At 40.9% G+C, this 19104-nt stretch overlaps 1 protein-coding gene across 8 annotated transcripts in view; it reads left to right on the forward strand.

Moving 5' to 3' along the window:
* Positions 1–19104, forward strand: part of ANKHD1 (ankyrin repeat and KH domain containing 1) — a 120999-nt gene that overhangs the window by 51794 nt on the left and 50101 nt on the right. For 5 of the 8 annotated variants that reach the window (XM_068417301.1, XM_068417302.1, XM_068417303.1 and 2 more), the window contains exons 7-14: positions 227–321; positions 3768–4005; positions 4230–4421; positions 5876–5985; positions 15986–16073; positions 16674–16801; positions 16968–17111; positions 18036–18138. In XM_068417301.1, the coding sequence (XP_068273402.1) occupies positions 227–321; positions 3768–4005; positions 4230–4421; positions 5876–5985; positions 15986–16073; positions 16674–16801; positions 16968–17111; positions 18036–18138 (1098 nt within the window). Of the gene's footprint in view, positions 1–226; positions 322–3767; positions 4006–4229; positions 4422–5875; positions 5986–12026; positions 12087–15985; positions 16074–16673; positions 16802–16967; positions 17112–18035; positions 18139–19104 lie in introns of all 8 variants that reach the window. The other 3 variants (XM_068417298.1, XM_068417300.1, XM_068417299.1) reach the window with 1 other exon arrangement.

A 19104-nucleotide genomic window follows, 5' to 3' on the forward strand; every position in this document is an offset into this window, starting at 1 on the left:
GGTCTGTCTTCGTCTCATAGTTGGGCAGTGTCTTTGGGAAAGACTGTCTAAAGTCTGGCTGTCCATTTTGCACTGGTATTTTTTAGAGTACTTTAAAAAGAGCAGGTTTGTAAAAATTGTAATAGCAAACTATGAAAATTGAAATGATTTCATTAACTGTATTGTCTGTACTACTAAAAGTTTATGATATTAAATGCTTATTTATTTTGATCTGTTTCATTTGAAGGCCATTTAGATATGGTTCGGTTTTTGCTCGAAGCTGGAGCTGATCAAGAACATAAAACAGATGAGATGCACACGGCGCTAATGGAGGCCTGCATGGTAAACAGCCTTTATTTGTACCACTCCCTTTTCAATGAGAGAGGGGAATAAAAGAGATGATAAAATAAAGTGAACCTTTGCTAACAAGCTGTTTTGGGTCTGCGCGTGTGTGTTAGTTTGTATTGTAAGAAAGCCTTTATTGTAGTTACCACAGGTGGCCAGCTTTTCAGCCTGATTGGTCACAGGGAAAAATTATTCTAATTTTTGGGGGGGTGATGTGTTGTTGTAAATGTTCCCTGTGTGAAATGTAGGGGTAACTAATGTGCAGTGCAGTAAAGTAGTAGATTGAGCCCAAGTCACTGTTTCTTTTGCAGTGTAAGAGTGAGTTTTCCACCTTTGTCTTTATAAATAAGGTGTCTCAGAGCAGCGTGGTATGAGCCTTCCAGAAGTGCGCTGAGCTGGATGACTAATGCATTACACTTGTCCTTTCACCATTGCAGGAAGGGTTTTGCATGTAGAGATGGTTTGCACTCTTCTAGGTTTCTGTAAATGGTACTGTGAGGGTTTTCTTTTGAAAATAAACCAGTAGGTCAAAAGTAGTTTAGTTCTTGGGCAACTCATATAATTTCAAAGCAGCCATTGAGGAAGAACTTCCCATTCCAAGAGCTTCATCTTGATAGTGTGCTATTGTGCCGAAGCATATCTGCAACCATTTCTGTTCAGACCTTAGGGGACCTTTTATCTATTCTTCAAGCTGGGGAACTTCTTTGGAAAAAGAACCGGGACCTTGTTTTCATAGGAAGCACAGTGAAAGGAGGAAAACTTGATTTGCTCCCAGTAGCCTGTAATCCTTAGAAGACAGGCTGCAATGTTCCTCCGGTCTTCTGAGAGCTGGAGGATCAAGTGTTCTTTTAGTGCATTTGTGAGGTGATGATGCAAGTGAGCAAGGTCAGATTATAACGTCTCAAGCTGCGTTGAAGTCTTCCAATAGTGAGATGGTGATAGTGTCCTTGAATAGTCTTCCCTGTATGAGAGCCTAGTGCCGATACGGAATTCAGCAGGACGCGGTGCAATGGGTGTATGCTGTCACCTAAAGGAGACTGCAGCGTGACTGCAAACTGAATGTTTGAAATGCTTGAATCGCCTCACTGTTCTGGTAGGTTTAGTCTTCCCCCCCACTGCTTTCATGGTGATAGAACACTGGGTTGACTTGGAGGCTATGACGTCTCTCGCTTGGGGAAGGTAAAGTCGTGTGGATTGCCTGCACGTTTTTATCCCTTGGATGGTTCAGACTAGTTTGCATTGCAGAGTGTGTGTTGGCCTTTAAAAGCAACAGAGAGGAAACTGATCCTTTCAAGTCCCAACTCCACGTCGAATGATGGAGTTCGTTCCTTGTTATCTTTTGGCTGCAACCTTGCAGAAGGGAACCATTCCACTAAATTAGTGTGACTTTTCCCAGTCTTCACTGCTTTCCAACTAACGAATGCTGCAAATACAGGAGGCTGAGATGTCTGGTCTCTGATCGCCAGCTCTATCGTAAGTGCCTCGGAGTTCTGGTATGTTTTGGTCGAGACAGAGTGCCACACCTAGGGTAATGACTTTAGTTAGATGAGGTTGTTGTTGGCTCTTAGCTAGCTTCTGTGAGAACAACAGCCTGTCTTTAATTTACAGACTTAATTGCTGTCAGTCTCAGGTGACTTACTACCTGCTTTGTGGTCAGCTTAAGACAAGTGTTGACAGGAGTTGTGTTTGATATCCCTCTTGCCCCCTTTTCTGTAGCTCTGTGTTAGCCGTTTGAGTTACTGGCTGACAATTCAGGTGAGATCAGTATGGGGAACTGGTAGTTTGCTTGAGGTTGCTGTTCTTAATACATAAGAAGTTCTTTAATTTAGGGAATTAGTGGAATTCTTAGCTTTGTAACTTTATAAATCACCCATAGGTATCAGTTGCCCTAGCCTGGACAGCACTGGCTTGAACCTTGGGCGGAGAGAGGTCTTCTAGTGTCTTTTCTTTGCCCTTTAGTATTGCCCAGCTTTATTTAGATTTCCTTCCAAGGGCACAACATAAAAACATCTGTTTGCTCCTGAAATTGGCCCTTTTTATGTCTTCTTTGGGAGGAAGTATTCTTTAGTTCTCTAGCAAAATCTGTCAGCATGTGTTGAGGGTAGTTTAGAGAATTAATCCAGCTTAACTGTCAAATCCCAGCAGAACCACTGTGTCAGGACACAGGGCTCTAAACCATCAAAGCTAGCTGACAGTTTACTCCTTCTGGAAGAACCCCATATTTCTTTGGGTGGCAAATGGAGGGACCAAGGCGATGCACCTAATACCTGTGTACCTACAGTATGCAAGGCCAGCAAGTGGTTTTCTCTCCACTGATAGATACAAAAAGCATGCTTCAATTCAAGTCTTTTACTTGGAGTTCCCTTTCCATCCTGGAGTTATCCTATTACTTGTGTGTGCTGAAGAAAGGTCTAGTGAGAAATGTCCACTGATTAGACCCTCAGGCCTTCCATATCTCATGAGCACTCTGCGCACGACTTGAACCTTCCCCCTTCATCAGGTGTAGGTTGTAATCTGTTTCGCTTTTCCAAGATCTCTTCTCCAAATTGTTCCACAAGTTTGGAAAGTTATATGGGAGGGAGACACCATGTGAGTGTTTCTTCTTTTCTGATGCCAAAACTTCTTTACATTTTCCCCTTTTCAGAGGTATTGTGGCTGTCTGCAAACCATACCTTAGGTGAAACATGTATGTTTGGTACCTGCTCTATTTCAAGTAACTTTGAGGTGTTTAGTAATAGTTTCTTGAGAAGCTGACAGCTGTATTTGTGCTCTGATTGGTAAGGGCTCAAACAGCCTCCTCTGGCAATCCTTATTCTCTTCCCTCTATGGCAAAGATTGCTTTACCTCAAGACACTTTTCAGTCTCCTTTAAGATTTATTTGAGTCTTCCCTCCTGCTCTTGCCTACCTCATAGTAACCCACTTCAGTTTCTGTGCAGGTATCTTTCCCAGGATCTAGAAACTGCCGTTTGGAGCTTTTTTTTTTTTGTCTGTAGAAGCCATGAATCAACTATAAAGAAAAAGAAAATATTTTTTTTCTGATGCTTGTTTTGGGGTTTGGTCATGTAGTGTGTTTATTACTTATGGTACTTGTTTCCTCTCTGTATTATTTTTGTGTCCCAGATATTTTGCTGGATATTTAAGAAAGTTTTTATCCCGTAACTCTTTCCCTGCTCCCCAAGAAAGAAAAAAAAAAAAACCACAAACATATATCTAGCTCTTTTTTTTTTTCCTCATGCATTTAAACCTAACTTAGGTGTGGGTGGAAACCTAGATGTCAGTTTAATCTGAGTATTACCATAACCATGTCATAAATTGAACCATCATAAGTAAAAAGACCCTGTCTTTTTAGGATCATTTTCAGACCTAGTGTGATAGTGGTTGCAACTACAGCATCAAGTGACTTCAACTGTTTCTGATTTTTGTGTTCACCTTTGTTTTGTAGGACGGACATGTGGAAGTGGCTCGCTTGCTTTTAGACAGTGGTGCTCAAGTGAATATGCCTGCAGATTCATTTGAATCTCCACTCACTCTGGCTGCTTGTGGTGGACACGTGGAGCTAGCAGCTCTTCTGATTGAAAGGGGAGCTAACCTGGAGGAAGTTAATGATGAAGGTTACACTCCTCTAATGGAAGCTGCCCGGGAGGGCCATGAAGAGATGGTAGCCTTGCTGCTGGCACAAGGTGAGGTCACTGTCGTTTCTTGAGCATTCGTTATGAAGAATGCAGTGTTGACTGTTTGCCATGAGGTGTGCTGTGCAAATTCCTCCAACGTGGCATGTGCCTGTCGCTGCTCATGGCTGTAACTGCAGAGCAAAGCTCAAACACCCAAACTGTGGAGGCGATGAGCGTTCACCTTCCTACCCTGTGCCTGGTCAGTTGAAATAAACAGCTGTTTTGTTTCCTAGGGGCAAATATAAATGCACAGACAGAAGAAACGCAGGAAACGGCTCTTACTCTGGCATGCTGTGGAGGGTTTTCTGAAGTCGCTGACTTCCTTATTAAGGCAGGAGCTGATATAGAACTCGGTTGCTCAACACCTTTGATGGAAGCTGCTCAAGAGGGTCATCTTGAATTGGTGAAATACTTGCTGGCAGCAGGTATGTGTACAGTGCAAATGAACTAGCCCACAGATACAGACTCGATGTTCGACATGATTTAGAAGACACCTAGGCTTGATGGTGGCAGTGTTGTAACAAGAAACTATATTCCCAGATACCTCAGAAAGAAGAAAAAAGCCTATGTTACACCTTAATATTGTTTGATACTGTTAACAGAGGAAAGTGCCTCATGGAGCACCGGATTCTGTTGCATATTCAAAAAACATCAGCGTTCATTAGGAACATTGTTTCCAGCTAACTGCATTTCGGACAAAATGTTAATACAGATAATGCTTGTTTTTATATGCTATTCCTGCTCTGACTGAGCCTGATTATGTGTGGTCAGTCTCCCTGAATAACCAGTACTTTAGGAATTGTGCCCTGGGAAATAGTGTGCAAGACAGATTCTGGAATGTGCTGAATGAGTTTTACTACTACATTATACAGTAGTAAAAAACAAATCTTGCTGGAGTTGGGGGAAAATGACACTTCAATGTTCATCTGTCAGTTTAAAAGTTGGTAGAGACTAAAGTGTAGTAATAGTGCTTAAAATAATAAATAAATAAATAAATAGGAGCTGCATTTTGTAAATCTTCCTTGTTATGGGAGGTAAATTATTTGTATGCTCTTTCCTAAGAATAAGCATAAAATTGTCTGGATTTGTAATTCTAGAGAGTAATGCTCCCTGCTCATCGAGGGACAGTAGCAACTGTGTCTCTTTGTGCAGTGATACCAGCATGTGCCACGTGTCACCAGCTCACTCGGAACACTGCTTGCACTTCGCTTCTGATAATGTAGAAAGTTAATTGAGGAGCCTTGTTTTTGGCACCAAGGAGTCTCTAAATATCTCACACCTTGAAAATAAGAAAATGGCTAATCACGTGGGCATTTTGTTGAAGAATAATGCGTTACATAGCAAGAACCATGCATAGTTTTCGTGTAGCTGGCACATAATGAAGCTAGTCAAATTATTTCAACAAAATGGTTTTAAAGCAAATGATGTTAAAGAGCAGAGAAGAAATGAAATGTGTAGAAGTCTATGGTCTTGTAGTATTAATACTAATTCAATAACGTGCGTTTTGTCTGGTTTTCCTTGGCATGGAGCTCCCTGTCAAATGGATAGTCTAGACAACTGTCTGGATTCCCTTTTATTTGTTGTAACAACTGAAACCTTCATTGCTGTAGAGGGAATGTAGGAATAAGTGAGATATAGATTTAAGTGCTTAGATTGCTGGTCATGCTTGTTCCAAGGCTTGGCTCATCCCCTCTCCTCAGAGTATTTTTATTACAAGAGCAATTTTTGCCATGAGAGCAATGCCCTTGGGCTGTGGAACTGTTGGTCAGTGGGATATAGCCGTTGTCCCAGATAAAGTGCCTTGATTTTTGTGTTTATCTGATATGAAATACTTGATAAGGAGATGTCCAATAAGAACAAACAAATGTTGTGTTTCCAGGAGCTAATGTTCATGCAACCACAGCGACAGGAGATACAGCTTTGACCTATGCCTGTGAAAATGGACATACCGATGTTGCAGATGTGTTGCTTCAAGCTGGTGCTGATTTGGTAAGGCTTCTGCTGCATCTTGTGGGGAAAGTCATTTATGCCAAAGCTTATATGCTTATAGAGCAGGAAGATGATTTTAGCAATTGAGATTCATGTATGGGTGTGAAAAGAGGCATGAAAGAAACTTTTAAAAAAGCCTGTATATTCTGTTTGGTCTAAAAAATAAAAGCTCTTATTGGGTGAGCTTTCATCTGTTCAGTGAAAAGTTTTAGCTATAGCTTACACTTGTGACAGTGGATTTGCTTCCAATCAGTGTAATTCATGTTTCATTGTTTAGCAGGATGCATTTCTGCGTTGCCTTTGTTCGTTACGCTACTTCATTATTCCCAGCCTCTTGTGGGTTAGAGTTTAGCTGCTCCACTGCTCTGCATTTAAAACGTTTTTAGTGTTAGGAGCTACTACTTCTCTATTTTAGTGTTAGTTTCTGAGCACTGTGAGTCCTTAACTTTTTAAAACTACGACACAAAAAATCCCAAACTAAGCAATGCCTTTTAAAAGACCAGCAGAATATGATCTCTTCTCTTTGTTCCAGAACGCTTTTCTTCTTGTAACTCTCGTTTTTAGCATATTGCTTTCACAGTGTTTGTTTTCTGTCATGCATTTAATCACAACTAAGTTGTTTTACATAATTGTCTTGACTTTTTCATATTATCTAGTGGGAGACCTAACACTGCCTCTTCATCAGCTCCAGGGATATAATTTTGTTTGGCTTTTAAGCAGTAAAAAGCAATTGATACGTTAGTCTTCTAAAGGAGTTTAGGAGCCTTAGGTGTGATAAGGCATAAGCAGGGAAGAGGGTTCTTTTGGTTGCCTTTCTGGTTTTTTTTTCTCCCACTATTCTTTCTTTTTCCACATTCTCTGCTTGTGTGTGGTTTTTTTTTGGTTTGGGGAGGGGGTTGGTGTTGTGATTGGATATTTTAGGGTTTTTTGTTCCTTTTAGATAATAAGAATGCCAGAAAAGTTTATCATTGAACCTGATAAATCAACATCCTAATAAAGTTACTTAAATTTCAGTCTTAAATGAAGTATTTTTTTAAGTTTCTATTTACAAATATAAATAAATTCATGCTATAATTGTGAATTAATAGTATTTCCACTCTTCTTTGCGAATATACCTTTTTTCAGGCCTTATTAATTCTTCTGTAGTAAAGTTCTGCTTCATACCAGGGAAGGAAGGTTGTGTTAATGAGGGGCGTGGGGGTGTGTTTCTGTTTTTTTTTTTTTTGGCACACCTGCTGCACTTTGCTCAATTCAGTGTTGGGTACTGAGCATCAGCCACTTCAGTAGAGGCAGGATAGGTTTTGGGGGTTTTATTGGGGATTTAAAAAAATATTTAAGTATGTGGTTATAAAAAGGTATAATCCATGAAGTATCTCATAGTGAAGAACAAAGCCTGAAACAAAAAAATATAAATTGCTATGCATAAACTGTTAAAAATATGCAAAGGTTGCTACTTAAATCTCACTTCAAATTATTAAAATTGTGTCATTTTTATTTTTTCCTCTCATCACTAAGGAGAGCAGTACCTTTTTGGCCTTTAGCATCTAGTGCTGATCAGTATTGCTGAGAAAAATCTCGTGCCTTTCTAAAGTAAAGTTTTATTCTACTGCATTTTCTTGTACTGCCAATCAAAATGAGGAGCTCTCAAGAAAAAGACAGTAAGGAAGCAAAGGAAAATTGCACATGAAAGGGAGACCTGCCCTATAAATCTAGCAGTTTTGAATTCTGACTGTAAGTAAATGTGGAAATGCCTGCAAAACTGTGATGCTTATGGCAGGTGCCTCAGATTTGGAGCAGTTCCCTTTCGAACCTCTGCGTTGCTTTGCTTGTTAGAAGTTGTAAGCTGTTTTGAATAAATTTATCTTTGTCATTGTTCTGAGGAAGGTTTCTGAAGGGTGTTGCCTTACTGCTGCAGTATGAAAAAGCTTTGGCAGTACTGTGGGAGATTATTCTTCTAGATTTCAGTTTTCATTAGTAATGTAGGTGAGGGTAGATGATTTCACCAAGTTGTCCCAGGAAGCCTGTGGTGGAGTAGGGAATTGATCTGGACTCAGACCCCTGGTCAGTCTGTCTTCATTTGTCTAGTTAATTTTGCTCTCCTTCTAGCGTTCAGGCACAGCAAATGAAAGTACATCTCCAGTTGCTTTTCTTTCTTTCCTTTTTCATCCTGCAACTTCAGTCTTTCCTGGCATCGCTTTCACTGATGTTTCATTGTTTTCCAGAAACCTTCTTTATACCTAAGGTTGATATCGCAGTCACTGAGGGGCCGGACATACAGCATCTTACTCTGTTGTGGAGCGGTCCTTTTTGAGGAGCATACTGGTTATATCTTAAAGAGTAAAATAAAAGAGGGCTGAGGGCTGTTCTCTGATTGCAAGGACAAATGGCACCCACTGAACGTGTCCATGCTGTGCGGCACGGGGCCTGGCAGGTCATTGAGCCTGGGGCGGTGCCTCTGTGTCCGAAAGCGGCTATGTTGCAGCCCACCAGAGCAGTGTTTTCATAACACAATACTGGGAGCATACATTGGACAGCCCTGGGTTGTGGGGTGAGGTCTTGAAGGGATTCTTGAGGGTGCAGGGCCTCTGAGATAAGTGGAGACTAGCTTGATGTCACATTTTCCGTGCTGCCTGTTGGGAGCAGTACCTGGTGACCTCCTCCCCTGTGGTTCTTGACTGTGCCAGGGAGGCTGGAACGGAATTAGCAGTGTGAAGGACCAGTGATCCCCTGCCTGAGCTTGTCTCCTAACCATGTTTTATTTACCTGTAGAGATGTAGACACTGCTGTCGTTACTTTATTGTTTTGTGAGGCACCTGCATATTCCATTTTCTTCCAGACCAGGAAGGCAAGGAGCAGAGTTTTTGAGGATTTTTTTTCTCCCTGATTCTAGATTGAGGAAAGTAAGTTGACCTTTCTTCCCCAAATGCTCTCGAGTTAAAGGAATAATAAACACTGGCTGTCAAGATCTGTTGTGATCCGTTCTCCCATTTCGTCCCAGTTCAGAGCCTTTATACCAGGATCTGGAAAGCGTATCATCTACTTCAAGACCTCAGATCTTTCTTGGCTTCTCAAGTCTGTCTTCAGTTGCCAGGAAGTCAGGTCTGAGGGGGATTTGAGGTGCAGACTTTGAGACTGCAGGTGTGAAGAGGGCCTCTTTCATGCTGGGTTAGCCAAACTGGCAGAAGGCAGGAGATGTTTCTGTCAGGGGGTTTTCTGTGTTGTGCTCATTGGCAACTGAAGTCTTCCAGCTTTGCTGAAGTTACCCAGCTCACTCCACTGAACTGGTTGCTATGTGTTGCTCATGTCCAGTTGAGCTTTTCTCGATCTCACAATAGAACCTTGAGCTAAAGTTTGAGCATGTTTTACAATGAGGGTGGTGAGACCCTGGCCCAGGTTGCCCAGAGAAGCTGTGGCTGCCCCCTCCCTGGCAGTGTTCAAGGCCAGGCTGGATGGGGCTTGGAGCAACCTGGTCTAGTGGAGGATGTCCCTGCCGATGGCAGGGGCGTGGACTAGATGGTCTTTGAATGTTCTGTCCAACCCAAACCATTCTATGATCATTATATGACAGGTGATTCTGGTCCCCAGTAGAGTTGTCTGAACTGGGAGCGATTATTACCGCCACATCTCAGCACAAAAAGGCTGCTGTTCTTGCAAGCAGAAAATGGGAACTCTTGCTTCTCAGGGCCTGATCATCTGGCCTAGATATCAAATATGTAATTCGGTTCAAGAACCAGTGAAGTTCTTGAGAGCTCTGTTAGATTCATTAAGGAATGTGGCTTTATAAGAACCAGGAGAACTAAAAGAAAATGATGGCTGAGATGAAGTTTCTTCTGTTTGTCATTAATTTTTCCTTAAAACTCGGCAGTGGCAAGTTATACTAGAAATGCACAGTGTCAGAGTACATGCTCCTCTGTTTGCTGGAGACTGCTCAATTGTCTATGGTATTTTGATGAATTTGTATCTCCTTGTGACTAATTGTTTATGAAGTCTGGCTTGTTACCAGTTATTCTGATTCCCTTCTTTAAGAGATCTGACTTTTCCATGTCCTTACAGGGACAAAGTTGGCCTGTCAAAATCTGTAGCAAAACTAACTTGGCAGGCCTACACCTTCCCCTGTTAATGTATGCATTTGGAAATCAGCTTGCTTCTGCCAAGTGTGTGAGTGACTTCATACGAGGCACGTCTGCAGCCTTCAGCCTGTGAGCCCATCTGTGCGTTACTCACACTCTGGTGCCTTTATTGCTGCAGGACTGGAGACTTTCAGGGTCTTAGTCTGAGCTCCTGCCACTGGACCAAATGTAAATTTTACTTGTTTACAAGCTTCTTTATGGGGACAAAACACCTGCTTCAGATTTTGTGATAATGGGGGTGAAATTTTGGAGATTAGAACTCTGAGATACGATTTGCTAAGAGCATTTTTTCTAAGCGGTGGTATGGTTTGATAGCTTCAGGGAAAAACAGCCAGCACTTCAGTGATAGTTATTTACCTGCATGGCAAGGATTTGACTAATCTCAAAGGTTAGAGGAGACTTTTTTTTTTCCTATAAGAGTTGGGTTTTTTTTCTTCTTCTTTGTGTCTTTACTAGCAGTTACCTTCATCTCAGAGCTTGTATAAGGTCAGAGATGCGTCGTGCATGTGTGTTCCCACAGGAACTTGGTTAAGGACTGTAAAGCTCACAAAGACTATTGGTGATATTTAATAATATCCTGCTTTTAAGCTGTATATATAAACCAAAAGTGCCTGTTTGGATGCCTGTTCCCTTTTAATGTAGAATCAGACCTGGATGAAATGCTGCGCACTGGAGATTCCAGTCTCCTTTTTGAAAGCAAGACTGCTCTGACAAGGTGGTTGCATCTTTGCCTGTTTCAGTGTAGATGAGAACAAAAGAGAGTGTGTTCTCTTTTGGACAGTGAGAAGATCCCACCTTTTCTCCGCTGGGAAGTACACAAAAGAGTTTTCAATTGGGATTTTCTAATCTAGGCTGCCTTGAAGCTGTATGTGAGGCTCAGCTGCACAGGAGAGTTGATCTAGTGATGGAGTTTACCTTTCTACTACGAGATACATGGGTGATTTTATGCTGAAACTGAGAGATGGAGGAGAACCCCTGAGGGCAGCTTCGTCCTTGCATTCTTCTCATTTTACACTGTCAAGCTCTCCCCAAAGCTCTTTATATTTGTTAAAATTCCATGCGTGGCTTTCCTTTAAAAGACTAAAACTGGCTACCTGGCATCCACGTAACTCCAGTTGCAAAAAAAAAAAAAAATAATACAGACATGCCAAACTCCCTCTTGATTCTTCCCCTGTGACAAAATATTTTTACAAACATTTGTTTTTGTCATTACAGGGATCATTGGTTTGCCTTCAGCTGATAACATCCCTCACACTAACGTGGCTCCTTAATTAGAAACTTGCTTTCCTTTATGTGTGTGACAAACTGCATGTCTGATGCAGTGTGCATGAGGCAGGATTTAAACATCTACAAAAGTAGCCAATACTTTATGGATTTGAATGAAGCTGTGCTGGAGATTGCTATGTTGTTGTTACAGGGAGGGATCTGAGAAGCTGTCACGTTTTTCCATACTGTTTCTTGAACCATCAGGGGAAGGTCAGGGATTTCAGGTCTTTTTAGGCTTGGCCCTCAGTCTTCTACAAATAAAGCAAAAGGTTGTAGGACATGTGAAGCTCATTTTTGTAGTTAGCTTTTTTTGGATGTCGTGTTGCAGTCTCTGGATGGTGCAAAGTACAATGAAATCCTCTCTTTTGCCAGTAGTGAACAAAAAGTCATCTTGTATTTAAGGAGATGCTGTGTGTGTGACCTTTGTGCTCTCCTCATCAATCTGAATGGCTTGTGGTAGGAGTCTTAACTGGTGAGAGCTGCATTGCTTGGTCTTACCTTTGTGCTTGCTTGCCTAATTCCAGCAAAACAGAGTTTTCAGCTGATGGATCTGATCCATTTAAGTTTGCATTCCAGGTCTTCATGACCAAGAACAACATTTATTTGTAGAACGAGAGCCGTGAGTTCTTCTTTTTCCTTCCGCAGGACAAGCAGGAGGACATAAAGAAGACTGTTTTGGAGGGCATAGAGCCGGGCAAGCATCAGGTGAGGTTGGCCTTTGATGCTTGTAAGCTGCAGCCTCAGGATACATGCTAACGACGAGCATGGCTTTAAGGCATCTAAATTTCTTAAAAAATACAAAGACTCGCTGTGTAGACTAGACATGTCATCTTTGTCCTGCACCCTCCCTTCTGTTGGTTTTTCTAAAACCCTGTTTTTAAAAAATAGTATTTCAGCCTTCACAAATGCACCAAGTTATCTCATGGAGTCTGTTAGCACAAGGAGCTATGTTAAACCTGTTCTTACATGTCAGCTTCCTGTAAGGTCTTCCCTTTTCAGATACCTACTTTAAACGAGGGCCTAGTTGAGATTTTAGGTGCCTCTGAAATGCTGGTTTGCTCCATATCTCAGGGAGGTTACCTGGGACAATTAGGTTGGTGACTGCTAGAATACTGTATTTCTTGATAGGAGTTAGATCTTGAAAAGTAGCAAAGTGGCATAGTGTTAAGAACTGTATTGTTTGGCTATTGTCTTGCATCAAAAACTTGGTCTAAATCAAATTATTTTGCTTAGAATAACATTTAGATTTCCGTTATTCATGTTCACTGTTGTCATGGATGAGAAGCTTGTTAAAGAATTGAAGAGAGCAGTTGGACCTTTACTTTGAAAATGCAGATTTTGTTCTAGAACTTTGAAATAACATATGACATTGGAAACGAACTCGAAAAAAATATCCTAGTGAACAATACTTGCCAACCATGAATACTTGTGAACCAAGGAGAAGAACGGGGGCTGGGGGGGAAGCCCTTATGTAGCTGATCTTGGAATTGCCTAAAACAGAGAATTCAAAATGAAGAATAAAAAACAAAACAAAACAAAACAACCACCAAAAAAAACCAAAACAAAACAAAATCAATGATTGCTGTAAGCTGCTTCTGCTCTTGCTCTGCTTTCTGGAGTATTGATTTGTCTAGAAAGGAAGTCATTATTACTGACTGGATTCTCATCTGCTTTTTGAGTCCCAGTGGAAAAGGTGCAGGTAATGTAAACTCTTACCTGATTTGGGTAATATTTTCGCTTTCCCCTTCCTGCCTGTCTCGTGCCCAAACCTACAGAAAATTCTTCTCGGGTGTTTGTTCTATTCAGGCAGAATTAGCTGGGGAGCACATCACTTGGGTGTTTAGAGAATGGCTTTTCTGGTCAAAGCTGGCATAGGTGTTCTCCTTTATACCTCTTTCTGACCATACTAACTGCAATATTTCTCAAAATTGGAGCAGTGAAGAGAGACAACACTGTGGTGAGTCCTACAGAGCAGATAGCCAGGGAAATTGGCTTTGGAGATGAGTACTCCGTACTAGTTTTTGTTCTTACAAAATAAGCATTTGCATGTACTTCGTATTAATATAAGGAAGAAGTGCATTGGAAAGCTGATGGGGGATGCTTTTGGATAGCTTTCATTTTCTCTGTCCTGATATCGATTATCTACTGCAGCTAAAAAAAAAAAAAAAAAATATTTGAAATTTGTGGCCATTTCAGGTAAAAGAAAGGATGTGAGCAGACAAAGGCACTGCACTGGCTCAGCCTGGTTTTGGCTTGTTCTAGCTGTTTTCCCTTAAAGCTCGAGCCGATGCTATCTGCTAGCCTTTATTAGGGCTAAACAGAGTGCTGAAGTCATAGAATTAATTTCATCTTAAAACAAAATATGCATTTCTATCTTCTGAATGTGAAAAATCCCATCAAAATGCAATAACTTTTGAAGATACACAGCAGGTGGGCACACAAATGGTTTAGTTTGGCTGGACTGATGGTGCGTGTGGTACTGCAAGCGTTTGCAGTGTGTAGTAGTTGAGGATCAAGTTCTGCCGGCTTGACGAAGTGACAGTTGGTTAACCTGGGCAGAATAACTGCATTGCATTTAAACGAGGAAGCCTCCTGACATCTGTGTGTAAGACTCCAACAGTGAAGTCTGTTAGGAATAGAGAATGTTGCAAATAATGATATCTTACTGCTCGTTATCTGAAACGCTGCATTTGAATGCAACGTAGGATGGCTTTTCACTATCTTGAATATAGCGAAGATGACCTACAATAAATTTTGCTTCTTGCCATCTTTGCTGTGGCATCAGTGAGGATTTAGAAATGTACATTAAATTGTTTGGACAGTAATGTTCTGGTCCTGCTCAGCGAGGGAAGTGGTGTTCAGTAGCTCTTTGCATCCGTAGCTGCTTCGTGAGTGATTTGCCGGCAGTACCAGGGGTTTGCTGTGCATAAGGCAAACAGCAGCATCTGGCTTTTTATGATCTATTGGCAGGGGCTGAGGAAGGGAAAACTATGCCAAATACCAGAGCAAGCATCAGAGCTCAAGGGCATGCTACTAATTCTTGCACATTATAGGGCCACATACTCACATAATGAGCTTTACATGTCCTGCAAATATTTCTGACATGCAGACAAGCCAAAAGCATGCATATATTTATCGACAGCTAAGCAGGCGTTTACCCTGGGAGTGGAATCTACTTACTAAAAAAAAAAAGAGGTGACTTTAGTAGTAAGTCTGTAAGGCTTCCTATCTGCCTGCGTGCACTTATGCGTTATGCTACCACATAAGCAAAGAAATCAGAGCACTGATGCGGAGTTTAAAGGTGTGTTAAAGCTGTGTACAGTAATACCCAGCTCTTAGGAAGGTGCAGGGGCAGAGCGTGTCCGCTCTCTCCAGAGTGCACAGGAGAGGGATAGTGTAACCCCCGTTATGGCAAAGGGTTGGTGTGTATTTTCTGCTCGGGGTCAGTCTCCAGTAGGCGATCCGCTCGAGATTTCTTCCTGGAGTGTATGAACAGAAACTTAACTTAAGGTGCAGCTTGCAACCAAAGCAAGCCATATGTCGAAGGACATGTGCAGAGTTTTCAGGAATACTGAAACTATGGGAAGGAGTTGATTCCTTCTGTCAAATCTATTCTTGTCCTTTTATTTTTTTAATTAGCAGTATCATCCACTGACAGTACTGAATGTTAACTTTCACTGTCAGATATACATGCAATTCCAGAAGTAAATAGTGAATTTAGAGCTTGGCTTCCCAGATATTAATTAAAAAACCCCACAGTTCTAGCATATTATTGATTAGACCGAATATTCAGAGCACAAATAAAAACACTCCCAGGAAGATGTTCTCTACCCTTGTTGCTGTGGGAGGGTTGATATGTATCAGTCGGCATTCTTTGTGGTATTGATCATGTCTACATAGCAGGCAAATTTTCTAGTTCTGTAACTTCTCTAATACAGTTGTATTCAACCACATCTTTCCACTAGTCAAAAACTTTTTAAATTAGAAAATTGTTCCTGTCACTTGTTCCTTTTTTTGTTGGTTTGTATCATCCTTTCGTCATCTGTCTGATTTATTCTCCAATCCTCTTACTCAGACACTTTTTGTGACCTGCAGTGATTTGTCTCATTTTCAGTGCTGATCCTCTTCAGCATGTTTTAAAAATGTTGCCTGCACTTCGGACGTTACTGCGATTTTAAAGGTCTGGCATGCAGCACATGACAGCTCTCAGAGCTGTTGCACATCAGTTTGTAGTTATTTGTATACTTCCTGATGCTGGATTGTATTTGTGTTAAATATTTGTCCCTTTTTGAGGAGGAAACAAGGTGTTACTGTTCTCAAGTCTGTTGTGCATTTGAACATTAAAATAAAAAGGGATATGGAAGTAGGGAAACTTCCTTGTGTGCTAACAGTGTGTATGTGGTCTTAACGCTTTCTGACAGTGTGATTCAGTATTTAAGGTAACATGAAAATTGATTCCAGTCAGTTTGTATTGATTACAGTTAGCTTAGAAGATAGATCAACCGAGACAGGCAGTTCTGGTCCCATCATGAGATGGTTCAAAAGCTGAAACAATGGTATCATTTTTGCCTATTTATACATCTGTTATTTCTTCTTTACAATAGGAGCACGAATCTGAAGGTGGGAGAACCCCACTAATGAAGGCTGCGCGAGCTGGTCATTTATGCACTGTGCAATTCCTTATTAGCAAAGGTAAGCTACTAGTTTAAATAACTAATTTAAAAGCTTAAGATGCCATCTTACAATTCTGCATGTTTGTGATCCTTCTCCAAAATTAATCTGGTTACGTGTGTATGAGCATTTGTCAAACCATTAAGGGTTTTTTGAATGTCATTTGGTTCATGATACAATGAATCACAACATATTTTACTAGTTACTTTTCCTACTCTGTATAGGTTAATAAGTAGATTTGAAGTACAGTAAATATTTTATTTCTTAAAAAAGCCGTCCTCCTTCAGAGAAAACATATCCTCAAATACTCTCTGAAACAGGAAAAATCGCACCGTGTAGTGATGCTGATAAGCGTTTAGGATGACAATTTAGAAGTTGTTTTGTATATCATAAGTGTTCCCTCTCTCTTACTGCTTATCAGTCGTTACTGCCTTGTCTTTACGAGATGAGGAGGATGATGTGTAGAAGCCATCAGTTACTCAAAATCCCTCTCTTTTACCCTAGAAGTGTGTATGAATTAGGAAGATTAGAAAAGCCTGTTCCAGAAGATACTGTAATTGTTGATACTTTCTTTTAAAAAGAGTTTCCTTATGTTTTAACTCTGAGACCTTCGTGTTATAGGTGCCAACGTTAACAGGGCTACAGCTAATAATGACCACACGGTGGTGTCACTGGCGTGTGCGGGAGGCCACCTGGCAGTTGTTGAGCTCCTTCTGGCTCACGGTGCAGATCCTACTCATCGGCTCAAGGTATTCACTTAAAACTACGCGCTTATCATAGCTACTGAAAGAACCACGTAGTTGATTTAATGGATTAGTAAATGTGCCATTTTAAATGGTCTAATTCACATCTTCAGAGCTACACTAAGTAGCAAAATTCATTTTCTGGCTTTTTATTTCCAAAATCTCACTTCAGGATGGCTCAACAATGCTCATTGAAGCCGCCAAAGGAGGACATACAAACGTCGTTTCTTACTTGCTGGATTACCCAAACAATGTTTTGTCGGTTCCTGCAGCAGACTTGTCTCAGCTCACGCCTCCATCTCAGGATCAGTCTCAGGTAAGGCATAAGGGATTTTTTTTTAAATATAGAATCATAGAATACCAGGTTGGAAGGGACCTTGAGGATCATCTGGTCCAACCATTCTTGGCAAAAGCACGGTCTACATGAGATGGCCCAGCACCTTGTCCAGCCGAATCTTAAAAGTCTCCTGTGGTGGGGAATCCACCACTTCCCAGGGGAGATTATTCCAATGGCCAATTGTTCTCATCATGAAAAATTTTCCTCTTTTGTCCAATCGGAATTTCCCGGGAGTAATTTGTACCCCTTATCCCAAGTCACCATGAATGTTGCAAAGGAGCACTTCCTTAGTAGTTCCCATCTAAATTAACTTCAAAAGTTAACATATACAGTGGAAAGAATTAAAAAAAGTCTGTGCATTTGAAAATGGTAGGGAGTGAGAGAGTTGATTGATATTGTCAGCAGTGTCCTGAAGAGTGCATGGACTTTGTTCCCTTTTCTGCTCCGTAGACGGGATAGTCCCAAACCCAGTATCTCAAAAGAATATTATTTTCTTGGTTGTGTTTGCTCAGTGTTTTGGTTCAACAGTCCTAAACCCTTGTGACAGCACCCCTCAAATGTTGCTGATTTTGGTTGTTATAGGAAAGAAAATACATTGTGTAAATTCAGAGTTCTGCAGGGTGGCGAGGCAGCTTTTCAGTGGAGTTAGTTGATTAAAAGATGTTAACAGTTTTCCAGCCAAGACAGCCTGGGATTTTGTGAAGAATAACAGTGAACTTTGACATATTGTCCACAATAAAATATCATGGGACAGGTCATACTAAGAGGAAGCATAGTGTCCTGGTTTGGGAAGAGTGGAATGGAGGTCTGCTGTAGAAATGTATCTTCGTATTAACACTTCAAGATCTGGTCCGTTGAAAAGGTTTTTTTAATCTGAGTGTGTATCTGTGGCTTTGTTTTAAGGTTCCACGTGTACCGGTGCATACGCTTGCTATGGTTGTACCTCCCCAGGAACCTGACAGAACCCCTCAAGAGAACTCGCCACCTCTCTTGGGAGTGGTGAAAGGTTAGTATGTAGCCACGCAGAGAATATGTGTGACTTGGAAACTGATGGGCTGGGGGCAGTTTTATTAGAGCTTATACATAGTATAGCCCATCAATTCTTGAACTCCTCTAATGAAGTGTAACTTAAAACTGTTTTATGTAGTTCATAGTTTTCCCCTGTTTTCTTGTATTCTACAGTATGGTAACACTGGTTATTCTAATTTCATTATGCTTATTCTAATTTAGTAGAATTATGCTAATTCTAATTTTTCTTGGAAGAAAATGATTGTGGTAACTGCCATAGCGCAGACTTATAAAAACATGAATAAGCTCTAGGTGTGGTGTTAACTTTTGAATATTGTACATTGGTCGTCTAGAATAGTTGCAACTGTTATCCATGAACTTGATATATCAACTTTTTTCTGTTCCTGCAGTAGCAATGTAAACACGTTGGCACTATAAAATGCCAATGCAGATCTACTTACAAGAGAATTTTTGTTTTATTAGTAATAGTACTCCTGTGAGTAACCATAACATCAGGGTTGTTGCTTTGAACATGGTTGAACCAACTGGTTAAAACTATTTGCATTCATTAAATGATGAATTTAGCAGTTCATTCCCAGCTATGGATTGTGTAGCAAATTCTTCATGTCTGCTAAGTCAGCTCAGAAGGAGAAGCAGATTCTCAAGTGGAAAGTTACAAACTGCAGCTCCTGATGATTTACAGTTTTGGACGAGGATATTAAATATTACAGCATCCAAAGCTCTAGTAGCTAATTTTACTTAATTCCTTTATTCTGGAAGTGCCTAGTGCTTCCAAAAACAAACAAATGAAAAAGCCCAGGGGCACAAATGAAGAGAGAAAAAAATTGTGTACCTAATAGTGTGTAAGTGTGCAGCCGTGACTCTCTCCATGCATATAGGCCACGTGTGTGACTTCTCAAATGCAGTTACTGTGTCATTTTCCTGGGATGTGCAACACTTGATA

This window comes from Nyctibius grandis, chromosome 22 (genome assembly GCF_013368605.1).
Source record: "Nyctibius grandis isolate bNycGra1 chromosome 22, bNycGra1.pri, whole genome shotgun sequence".
In the NCBI taxonomy this organism is placed as follows: Eukaryota; Metazoa; Chordata; class Aves; order Nyctibiiformes; family Nyctibiidae; genus Nyctibius; species Nyctibius grandis.